Genomic DNA, 11701 nt, shown 5'->3' with positions numbered 1-11701 from the left:
AAGAATCTCATGGAGTTGGGATGCTTGTCCACACAATTGGTCGACAAGATTTGACATATTATTTTTTTTAGTAAATTTTGGATGTTTGTATAGCATTTGAAAATAACAAAGCATTCCTTCCATCTATTGTTTTCACAAAGTCAAGTGCGCAGCAAAACTGATATGTCAGTTTATCGGCACGGACCGATATTTAACTGTATTGGTAAAAACATTTGGGAATTTAAATTTGACCCACCAGAATTTGGTCCTACAAACGCGTGCCAGCCAAAAACAAGTGGGTAAAACTTTCATGGTAGCCTAACCCTAAAAATCTATCTATTTACACACCTCCTCTTCCTTTCAAAGCCAAGCCACTCTGTTCTCTCCTGTTGGCGTGCTGAGCTCTAAAGTGTTATATACTTATTATTTTCATACTATTTTGTATTACTTTTTATATCGAATGGTTCCGATATATATTACATGATTTTTCTATGAATTAAGGGTTTTAATATAATATAAATTCTGGCAGAAAATTTTCTTGTGTCACCAAAAAAAAAATCTAATTTTTTTTAAATTTTTATATTCCTGTTTATGCGTGACCAAACCGTACTGATATTTTAAAAGAATATCTATAGTCTAAACCCTTGACAAAACAGGTCCTTAGTAACTTAGTATAATTCCTAGTGCATTGCAATGCTATTATTTTACACATCTCCTTTATTTCAGATGTCTAAATTTTTAGAAGATTTCAGACAACACTCTTGTACTACCAATTAGTACAAGTAAATTGTCACTTTGGTGGTTTGTTATTTATCTTTGTGTCATAACATATCAAACTTGTGTCCTTGTCTGACTATAAAAATAATTGTAAATTGTTAAATTGTCTTTATGTCAACACATATCATATTTTCTTAGGTCTGTGGTTTTGTCTAACGGGTTTTTTTATTCTCGAAACAAAACATTATGGATTGTGTCGACAGAAATTGCAACGAACTAAAACTAATATTTTAGTATAAAATATATGCAATAACCCCATCGCCTGAAACAAAACTAAAACTTAGGCACCTGAAATTTAGCAAATCCGATTATTTTAACTGCTGGAAAAATTCTAAACTATGTTACGCACATTGACACTGATTGGCCCCTGCCACGTCTTGGTAACTTTTTTATGCTACCGATGAATAATTCTGATTTCCTTGTTATAGATATATAGGGCATTCAATGATTTATGTGATAACGGCAGAAATTATATATTTAAGCACTCGATTTGAAGTGCCAGGTATACAAACAAGAACCCCAAAAAAATAGCCATCGAAACCTTCTCAAAAACAACATAACACACAATATATACGTACCTACAAAATGTTTTCCCATCATCTACATATCACTCAGGTTTTCCTTTCTCTTTTCTGTGATATAAGGACTAGCGCACTCAGTTATTGCAATCCTGCAGCACCAAGTGTGTCGATCTCACAACCTGTTCTGTACGTACGTGCTCCCAAACAACTACACGGCTAGGTCATCTGCTCTCGATTTCCGTGGGCCGCCACGTCGTCTTCCTGGCGCACAGCATTGCCTCCTTGTTCTTGGAGACGGTCATCCTGACCTCCCACTGCAACGACCTCACCACGCCCTGGATCTCGTCCACCGTCTCCTTGTCGTCCCGCACGATGAGCTTGCCGTTCGGCCTCAGGATCCGGTCCACCTCCACGATCACCGGCAACACCTTGCACCTGCCAATGATCCAAACAACAGAGCAACGGATTCGTGTTCATGTCGATCGTCATCCGCGCGCTTGAGCGATCGATAACCATGGCCTCCGTTCTCTTCCTACACCTATACCTGGGCTTGAGCTTGGAGAAGAGGTGGTCGGCATGGAGGAGGTCGTAGGACCTCGGGTAGGTGCTGAAGGACTCGCACCAGTCATGGTAGATCCCGAACAGCCCGCGCTCGTAGATCACCGGCAGCGTGTCCGGCGAGTCGATGGTGACCACGTTCATGACCCACACCTTCATCTCCCGCAGCACCGCTGCGAACCCTCCGTAGACGGCCCTCATGTCCATGACGTTCCGGACGGTCTTCCAGTCGATGCCCATGCCGGCGAGGTACGAGCTCCGGACCACCTTCCTCCAGTGCTGCAGGTCCGCCGCGAAGTCGTCCGGAGCCGGTTTGCCGTACACGCCCACCTGGCTGCGGTCCAGCCAGTAGGGCGCCTTCCGCAGCCTCTCCGGCCACAGCGCCGGCCACCGGGCGCCGCGCACTGACTGGTCCTTGGGAACACGGTGCATACACGCCCGGAACTTTATGTTCCTGCATGCATGTCAAGGTTCGTTGTCGTCAGTTTCCGGTCTGACGTGGCAAGTAGTAGTTCAGACCGTGGTCTTTGTCTTGTTACCATGCAGCGTTGGGGTCGTCGGAGGGCTCGCACAACGCCGGCTCCTTCTCCGGCCTCTTGTCATAGCAGACGTTGTTCACCGGCTTCTGGAAGATGACGAGGCCGACCAGGTCGACGGTGTCCCTGGTCTTCGCCACCATCTCCCAGCACATCGCCTTGGTCAGCTTCACCATTTCTGCAAGACCCACCAGACCAATAATGTTGTGACCAACTCACGATCGATCGATCTTGTTTGTCTCGATCGGCAGTGGCGGCGGCGTCCATGCATGCATATATAATGCCTTTGCGGCCTTGCAAGGGGGAAAACGAGCGAGAGCTGACCGTCCCAGATCTCCACGTCCTCCGGGAGCTTCTGGTACACCGGCGTGGCGGACCAGACGAAGAAGCCGCCGGGGCGGAGCAGGCGGTTGAGCTCGAGGAGGAGCATGCCGCCGTCGATGTGCCACGGCACGCGGCACCGCGCGCAGTGAACGACGTCGAAGACGTTGGCGGGGAACGGGAGGCGCTGCGTGCCCATCACGGCGGAGATGGCCGGGATGCCGCGCTCCAGCGCGAACTGCACCTGAGCCTCGTGCTCGTCCTTGGGCGCCAGCGACATGGTCAGCGTGTCGCGGTCGAACAGGTACCCGCCGAAGCTGGCCACGCCGCAGCCGACGTCCAGCACCACGCGGCTGCGCCTGCCCCACGCCACGTCCGGGAACGAGTTCTGGATCAGCTCGATGTAGTGCAGCGCGCCGTGCTTGAACTGCGTGCCGCCGCCCGGGAACGTCAGGTACTCGCCGGAGACCTTCACCCAGTTCTGGTGCCCCTTGTACTCCGCCAGCTTGGTGTGCGGCACATTGTAGTACCAGATCTTGTCGCGGCTGTGCGGCCACCGGATCGGCTCCCGGTACTCCGGCGGCGCCGGGACCAGGCACGTCGGCGCCTCCTCGGGGCAGTGCCGCTCCCGGTGCTCGTAGTGCTTGTCCGTCTTGAGCTTCTTGATGGCCGCCACGTTGTCCAGGCACGGAATGTAGTCTGCGCCGGCGCTCGAGTTGCACAGTTTCCACTCCACCGTGGCGACGGCGCCGGCCACCTTGTTCTTTCCTTTCTTCCCCTTCTTCTCGGCGCGCTTCTTCTTCTCCTCGGTGGACTCCGCCGCCTGCGTCGTGAACGATCCGTTCTGTGCCGCGCGCTCCGTTAGTAGCTCTGCCTGGACGTTCGGCTGCGCGTCCGCTGCTGCAGGCAGCTGCTGCTCGACACCGTCCTGTTTCTTCTCGTCTTCGGAAGTCGTTGTGGATGCGGTGGTGGTGTCGTCAGTGGCCACCGCCGACGCCTCGTCCTGCTTGTCAGTGTCGGTGGCTGTCGCGGTCGCCGTCGCTGCTTTGGCCGACGGCTTCACCGTCAACGCGGCGCCTTCGACCATGGCACTCTCCTCCGAGATGCGAGTCTTGTTACCGTCGTCCTTCACAAGGTCGACGCCGTCCATCTTGCCGTTCTCGTCATCGAACGTGAGCTTCTTGGCCGTGCCACCGCCAGCCTCCGCGCTGCTCTCCTTGACGACGCCGGTCGCCGCCGCCTGCTCTGTTGCGCTCGCCTTCGTGTCCGTGGCCGTCTGCTCGGCGGCGCTCTGATCCAGACCGCCGGCATCCTTGTTGTCGATCGGCGCCTGCTCCTTGGCGGCGGCATCGACCTTGGCATCGTTCTCCATCGCCGCCTCCTCGCCGGTTCCCTTGTCCTGCCCCGCAGCGGCGGCGTCCGTCTCGCCGCCGCCCGGCTTGACGAGCTCCCCGCCCTCGGTCCTGCCGTTCTCGTCGTCGAACGACTGGTCCTTGGACGCCGCCGCCGCCTTCCCGCCGTCGCCTTCTGCTGCTCCGCTGTCACCGGGCTTGCCCGGGACGTCGACATCCTCGGCGCCCTCGGCGGCGGCGGCGGCGGCGGCGGCACCGGCCGTGGCCGCCTCCGCGACGACGTTGGCGCTGTCCTGCTTGACGGTGTTGGTGGCGTCGATGGAGCTGTCCTCCTCCTTGACGTCGGCCTTGACGGCTGCCTTCTCCGAGGACAGGGAAATGGCCGCCGGGACGGTCTCCGGCGAGGACATCATCCACAGGCCGAGGAGGCAGAGCGCGACGAACACGACGAAGGTCGCCGTGGAGTAGAACGACGACCTCTGCCTCTGGTTCCGATCGAACAGGGCCATCCTCTCCTCTGTTTTGGATCAGCTCATGCAAATCCCCTCTGAATCCGAGTGCGGAGTGCGGAGATTAGTAATGAAATTTGGTCGAGAACTACAACCAAATCAAAAAAATTCAGGCATCCATTGTTACCTAATTTGGATCAATCTCCCTAACAAGTCCCAACGAGAAACAAATCCATTCACACCTGCAGCAGTGGTCTGTGTTGTTTCATGATTCCGGATTCTCCCGAAGGCGAGTGTGCATGCGCGTTCTTAAGGGCGCCGCGGGTGGCAAGTTTGGACGAAGGGAAGAGAGCGTAAAGCGGGGGAGTGAGCGAGAGACAGGCGGGGCCAACACACAGGCCACTCCCCGGCTTTGGTGCGCCATGCCCATGCATGCAGAAATTGCAGATACAGTACAAGGAAGACGACGATCTACAACTAGGCCAGCCCAAGGTCCGTTCTATTTTTTTTTTATAAGAAACTAGCAACCCAAAGTACACCTTGTTCATGTTATCTATTCTAATATGTATTTGAATTAGACTTCATATCATCGCTAGAAGCATAAATACGTATGATTCTAACTCATATAAGCAATGTTCATGTGGCATGATCCAAGCGAGATAATGAGATACGTATAGGCATCGTGGGATGTAAAAAGACGAATGGAAGAATCCTAGCCGGATTCGAGAGGGAGAGAGAGTAGAGATGGGAACGGACCAGGTTGACCCATTGGATAGTTAACCTGACCTATAAAAGTAAGGCCAATGGATCGTATGGATCGGTCTCAAAGTCTAAAATAGGTCGATCTAATAGTCATATAATAACCTTTTAAAATTTCAGTTTTTTCTTCATCTTTTATAAGCATGGTTCATCGTAACTTCATCTTTTATAAGCATGGTTCATCATAACTTATAAGTACATCTATGGTTTAAAGTAGTTTGAGGAATATCATATTTCAGAACTAAAAGCAGATAAAATTAAGTACATCTACAGTAAGCAAGGAAGGAAGGATGGCTATATAAGAGCATCTCTAGCAGTACTACCTAAATCAGACTACCTAAATGTCTGTTTGGATAGCCATCTAATTTTCTGCTACCCATATTTTGCTTCCGACTACAGCAGTACTACCTAAAATAAGCTACCCAAACCGATGCTAAGTAGACAATGACAGGTGGGTCCCCTGTGTCATTCTCACTCGTGTTTTCTCGCGCGGAGCAGATGGAGCACCGGGGACAAGGCAGGCCACCGCGCCGGTGCTGGCAAGGGCAAAGGATGCCGATTGGGAGGGCAGGTGCTGGGGGCCGCGCGTGTGCCCACGCCGCGCCGGAGAAGCGGCCAGCGGCGGCCGTCGTGGTGGCTAACCTGCTGCTCACTAGGGCGGAGCAGAGGGCCGGTGGGAGCTGGGGCCGTCTACCGGCGAGAGGTCCCTTGCAGCTCGCCGGGGCGAAGCGCGCGCCGAAGGGGCTGCTGTTTTTGCGCTGGAGGGAGCAGGAGGAGGCGGCACTAGGTAGGGGAGGGAGGATCCTGCCGGCTAGATCCGCGGGGAGGAGCGCCGCCGGCGCGGACATGGCAGGGAGGAGCACCGTCGGCGAGGGCCACTCGCGTCGCCCGTGGGGAGGAGCATCGCCGGCACGGATAGGGGACGGAGGAGCGCCGCCAGCGCGGGCGAGCCGTGCGTGCGAGCGCGATGGAGAGAGAGGCGTGTGGGGGTGGGAGAAAAATAGGTAGTGTGATTTGTTGGCCTAACATATATAGGTAGTTAGAGGAGAAATTTGTTGGCCAACAAAAATAGATAGTTTGATAGATAGCCGTTGAAGTAGATTTTTTAACCTCCAGTCGAACAGAGCCATTTTCTTGTTTATTAGACGGTCTCCAATAGACACAGCCCAAACACAAAACGCATTCGTCAGTTTGCGTTGCGCACAGCAAAAGGGTTCGTGACTCATAACCGCCCTTCTCCAACAGCGGACGCAACAGAGTGTCCTCTTCCCTTCCTCCCCTCACGAGCCCCGCCGCCTCTTCCCTTCCTCCTCTCTCGCACACAGGTACATCCCCTTCGTCACCGATGGCGGCGGCGCGGCCCCCGATGGGGACCGAGGACGCCATGGTTGCGCCATCTCCCAGCGACGATGGGAGTGCCTCCCTCCCCGCCGAGCCGCCGAGCGCCGAGGTCGCCGATGACTCCATCCGCAGGCCCGCCTGGCCAAGCGCCCCCATCCGCAGTGCTGCCTGGCCGAGTGCCCCCGTCCGCGAGCCCGGCGGCGCCGCGGTCCTGCCTCGCCGTCGTCGTCCGCGGGCTGCTCCGACCTCCTCCCTCCGCTCCGGTCGGCCTCCTCGGCTTGCTCCTCCTCTCCTCCCTCCGCTCCGACCTCCAGGTGGAGGTGGGAATCAGCGCCGCGTGCCCGGGCGGATGGCTGGCGGGAGTGGGAGTGGGGGTGGGAGAAGAGGAAGAAGAGGGAGAGGTAGGAGGACCCCGGCGTCGACCGTTTCACCCAGATTTGCGTCGCGGAGAGAGGCGACGCGTTTTTGCGTTCTGGTTCATTCGCTACGCAAAATGGATGTCCTGAATGCGTCTTCTGTTGGAGCACGTTTCTTTCAGCTAAAACACTGTGGAGGACGCATTTTGCGTTTGCGTCGCTGTTTGCCAACTTTGTTGGAGACAGTCTTAATTAGCGAACACTGAATTCAAGTCTTGTATCGCTCACTGTTCTCTCAGCTTTGGCATGGCGAGCTGCAGTGGTAAGACCGACGCTTGGATTACAATTTTTTTTCAAATTACATAGTTCAATGTTCACACTTACAATGTACGCATACTTAGCATCAACAGCCAGGGGCAAAATCGTCATTTCACAACTGTTTTCTCCCCTTATTTTAGGCCGTGTTTGGCTGGGCTCTCTGGGGCTCCGGCTCCTCCATGCAGCGACTGTGCAACCCTGTAGCGACTAAAAACAGCTCCGGCTCCTATACAAATGAACGTGGATTGAGAAGGAGCTGCTGGAGCTATGTTTGTGGTGCTCCGCCGGCTCCGCCATAGTACCTGCACAGTGCCAGAGCCGGCGCCGCGCGCGAGCTCCACCAAACGCGCCCTTATTCCGTTCGCTGTCCTCCGACAAATTTTGTATAAAGTAGAATGTTCACCAGCAAATCGATTTATTTTCAGTATACATCACTTTCAGTGTCCACTAGCGTTTTTTTTTTCAAAAGAGTTCCAGCAAGAGCCGGGTGTCCTTTTTTTAAAAAAATGATTAAATTAAATCTAAAGTAAAATGAGACAAAGGCGTACAGTGGGAATCCGAAGTTCAGACTCCCACGAGCCAGTCGCTGTTCATCCCCTTTCCTCAATTCAATCCTCCGCCACAACCAAACCCTAACCGTCATGGCGCCACCACGCTCGCTGCCGGAGCTCATCGAAGACACCACCGCGGAGGTCCTCCTCCGTGTCCCCCCGTACGAGCCCGCGCACCTCGTCCGCGCCTCTCTAGTCTGCAAGCTTTGGCGCCGCATCCTCCTCGACCCCACCTTCCTCCGCCGCTACCGCGACTTCCACCGGATACCACCGCTGCTCGGCTTCCTCCGCAACTCAATCACCGCTAGCCTCACCCAATCATTCCGCTTCGTCCCCACAACATCAGCATCCCCCATCTCCCAGCCGCCGTTCGATTGCGCCGGATGGCGAGCGCTCAGTTGCCGCCATGGGCGTGTCCTCCTTGACACGGGCTTCTACGGCATCGACCTCGTTGTCTGGGATCCCATCAGAGGCGATCCGCAGAGGCTGCCCAAGTGCAGCATCACCTTCTCCTTTTACAGCTCCGCCGCGGTTCTCTGCGCCGCGGGTACCTGCAACCACCTCGATTGCCATGGCGGCCCCTTCCTCGTGGTCTCCGTGAGCTCCCATGAAAGCCGTGCCGGTGAGATGTTCGCTCGGGTGGGTGTGTATTCGTCAGAAACTGGTGCGTGGGACACTCTCGCCCCTCTTAACTTAGTCAGAAATAGTTGCCAGGTCGACCGCAACAAGAGTGGTGCTCTTATCGGAGATAACATCTATTTCTCCCTTGAGCTTGGTGAAAAAATTCTGAAATTTGATTTGGGCAATAATTCCGTGTCTATGATGGATCCGCCGGACTTGTACAACACTGGTGTTCTCCTCATGCCAACAGAGGAGGGTTCGCTTGGGCTTGCTGGCATTAGGGGTTCAAGGCTTTACCTATGGTCAAGAGAGGTGGATCCAAAGGGAGATGCCGGCTGGGTACCACGAAGGGTCATCAAGATTCAGAAACTGTTCCCCAATAACAACCCCCGTTACAGACGTAGTGTGATTGGTTTTGCTGATGGTGTTGGTGTCATATTTGTGAAGACAGATGTTGGTATCTTCATGATGGAGCTCAAGTCAGGTCGGAAGAGGAAGGTGAGGAAGGTAAGCGAGCCTGATGATTGCTGCGGTGTCATCCCATTTATGAGCTTCTACACTCCAGGTACAGTGCCAGCCCATTGCTTAGATGTAATCCTGCACAAGGGCTTTCATGTACGGTTGCAATTAATGTTTATCTATTAAACTGAATATTGATGACGATGTTAGTCAGTTCAAAACTAAATACATGGCACTATCTGAAGATCTCGGTTGATTTTGGTTAGGTCAGAATTTTAAGTGCTATTACTGAAAACGGCACCACGTGCCCTAGAAGTTTTTGTTTTCTTCCTTTTTTCACAAACCAGAATGTTTTGATTGTTGTGTTGATATCTCCTATGGCTGTTCTGAAGTTCACATGCCAATACCCAAACCTTTTATACCTGTGGGATTGCACCAATAAATCATAAACTAATGTTTTATCACATTTTGGATTGTTCGTTATTTTACCCTACTTTGTAAATACTACACAATTGCCTGTGCACTATTCATCTTTAAGAACTGTTTGTGTGAGCAAAATACAACAACAACAACAACAACAACAAAGCCTTTAAGTCCCAAACAAGTTGGGGTAGGCTAGAGTTGAAACCCAGCAGAAGCAATCAAGGTTCAGGCACGTGAATAGCTGTCTTCCAAGCACTCCTATGTAAAGCTAAGTCTTTGGGTATATTCCATCCTTTCAAGTCTCCTTTTATATGCTGCTGCATGGTGCTTTTCAGATTGTGCTAGCAAAAAACTACAATCATCATCAGAGACAAATTAATCACTGTTGCACCAAGGTATGGCAGTGCCTGGCCAGTGTACAAATTCACCAAGTTGAATCTGCTGCAGTTAGCGTCTTTGCAGGTTGGTGCTTTGGAATGTCCACTGTTTTCTCTTGGGTAGTTTAATTTATGGTGGTGTGAACCATCATTGGACCTATGATGTTACGATCATGGCTGTGGCAACTATATTTCAGTTTTAATTAGTCTTGTGTACGATGGTGTTTCATTAATGTTTTTTTTTCTCGAACAGCGCAGGAGAACTGCGTGTCATTTCATTAAGGTAGAAAAATGTTTCATTAATGTTTAATATTTTCGTTTTAATCAGAAGCTATATTGTGGCTGTTTTGACCGGAAAAGGAAGCTGGGTACTTCAGTTTAATTTTCATTTCTGTAAGAAGGGTAGCAGTTACTGGCTTTCCATGTTCTCAGGAATCCACTCAGAACTGGAAAGAAGTTAGGATGAGTTCAGTGTCTGTCTGAAATATTGGTCGTCTCTCTGGTTGCATACAGGTTTAAACTTCATTTATTGTACTTCATGAGCCAGAGCGTGCTCCAGCTTTTGTTATTAGAACACTAGTATGCATCTGTTGATTGGAGCTTGTTTGTCCTGTTGCAAGAGTGCGAGAACGCAGTGGAAAAGGATGGTAAACAACTTTTTCTAGCAGTGACATGGGAGCCAACCCTGTATTGTAGTTCGGTCAATGGCCATTTCCTTTGTCTTGATATCCACTTTTTTGCTTCAAAGGCCGAACTGAATCTTTCGTAGTCAGAATCCAGTGTAACCTTGTGGAAATGTATGAGTTAGTCACATGTTTTACACATGCTTGTTTTCAGGCAGTGGTGGTTTGTCATCACTAGCAGAGTAGCAGGGACTAATTTTAAGTTCCAAGCCTGAAGTTGTACAGTTTTAGTTTCTATTCAGGGCAGGCAGACTGCTATCTGTATCTAGTATTTGAGTGTTGGTTTGGTTTCAGTACAGTCAAGTGGTTCACACAGTGAATGAAGTCAACACTGTACTAAAGACCTAAACAAACATGGAAAACATGGGAAGATGGAACCGAAGACTATGTTTCAGGTCTGTAGTTAAACACTTAAACTTATTTAAGTTTATGTGGTGTTCATGATTGAAAACTCCACTTGGAACCGAACATGTATTGGGTCATAACTTATGTACTGAAACCTGAGTTTGCTTTACTTATTCATTTATCAGAATCGTTAGGAGTTTCCGCTCTCTAAGGAATATACCAGGAAGTGAAATTACACAATTTTTTTGTTTACTTTCTGTTTTTATGTACACAAACTTGCTTATTTGTCAGATTGCTTACAGTTTGAAGCTTTATTTGTTGGACTGTGTCTTTGTTTGCTAGCTACTTCACAAATTCATTCAAGTAGGGTCTGCTGCTATTGAAATGTGCTGGGCATATTAACCTGAAATATTGTTTTTGAGGAAATAAAAAACTATGTATCACACTGTCCATGGAAACAAACAAACTGACACATTACTGAAACTATGTTGACTCCATGTTGATTTCATTTCCTGAAACATTAATCTTACATCCAATCTTGGTTACATGTTCTTAAGACAGTTGTCCAAGTAGAAGTTTCATACTTTTCAGGAATACACTTGGAAATCATAAGCTAATAACGTTTTATGGTATTTTGGCTTGTACTACATTATTTTACTCTGCTTGTTACTACACAATAGGCAGCCTGCATTGTTTCATCTTTAAGAACTGTTTGGGTGAGCAACAAAACAATTTTAACTTGTGTGCTATTGGAAGGTGGTGTCGAGTTAAAATATTGCTTGTTAAGTAAACCTTATAAATCACACTGAAATATCATCAACCATCAATGTGATGAATATTTCATGGTAGGCACTTCCCTGCCGACTGCTGTCACCCTCCCCCTCTTTCTGAAAAAAATGCAAGTATTCATCAGAGCTATAAAATAACTGATACCTTTTCTGCATGGTTCTTTTTTTTGGGAGGGGGAAGATCTGC

The 11701-nt window shown here is 50.3% G+C and overlaps 2 protein-coding genes across 9 annotated transcripts; one reads left to right on the top strand and one right to left on the bottom strand.

The window, feature by feature from the left end:
- Positions 1–1239: 1239 nt before the first annotated feature.
- On the bottom strand, positions 1240–4793 carry LOC136483608 (probable methyltransferase PMT26). Of its 2 annotated transcripts, XM_066480719.1 has the most exons (5): positions 4681–4793; positions 2696–4591; positions 2375–2549; positions 1822–2289; positions 1241–1712 (listed from the first exon to the last, which is right to left on the bottom strand). In XM_066480719.1, exons 2-5 carry the CDS (start codon positions 4551–4553, stop codon positions 1499–1501), a joined length of 2715 nt encoding a protein of 904 aa, XP_066336816.1. In that variant the 5' UTR covers positions 4554–4591; positions 4681–4793; the 3' UTR covers positions 1241–1498. The 2 variants fall into 2 exon arrangements, with proteins under 2 accessions (XP_066336815.1, XP_066336816.1); XM_066480718.1 differs by having other exon boundaries at positions 1240–2289.
- Positions 4794–7845: 3052 nt separating this feature from the next.
- Positions 7846–10896, top strand: LOC136483609 (uncharacterized). 7 transcript variants are annotated; one of them, XR_010765534.1, is made up of 4 exons: positions 7846–9783; positions 9952–9981; positions 10131–10211; positions 10319–10896. XR_010765534.1 is itself a non-coding variant. In XM_066480721.1 (2 exons), the coding sequence occupies exons 1-2, from the start codon at positions 7909–7911 to the stop codon at positions 9698–9700; spliced, it is 1140 nt and encodes a 379-aa protein (XP_066336818.1). In that variant the 5' UTR covers positions 7846–7908; the 3' UTR covers positions 9701–10896. The 7 variants fall into 7 exon arrangements, 1 of the variants encoding a protein (XP_066336818.1); XR_010765537.1 differs by having other exon boundaries at positions 7846–9004; positions 9657–9783; positions 9952–10896; XR_010765533.1 differs by having other exon boundaries at positions 10131–10896.
- Positions 10897–11701: the final 805 nt, after the last annotated feature.

This window comes from Miscanthus floridulus, chromosome 9 (assembly GCF_019320115.1).
Source record: "Miscanthus floridulus cultivar M001 chromosome 9, ASM1932011v1, whole genome shotgun sequence".
In the NCBI taxonomy this organism is placed as follows: Eukaryota; Viridiplantae; Streptophyta; class Magnoliopsida; order Poales; family Poaceae; genus Miscanthus; species Miscanthus floridulus.
The sequence above is the reverse complement of the archived record's forward strand: the minus strand, read 5'-3'. Positions and strand labels throughout refer to the sequence as shown.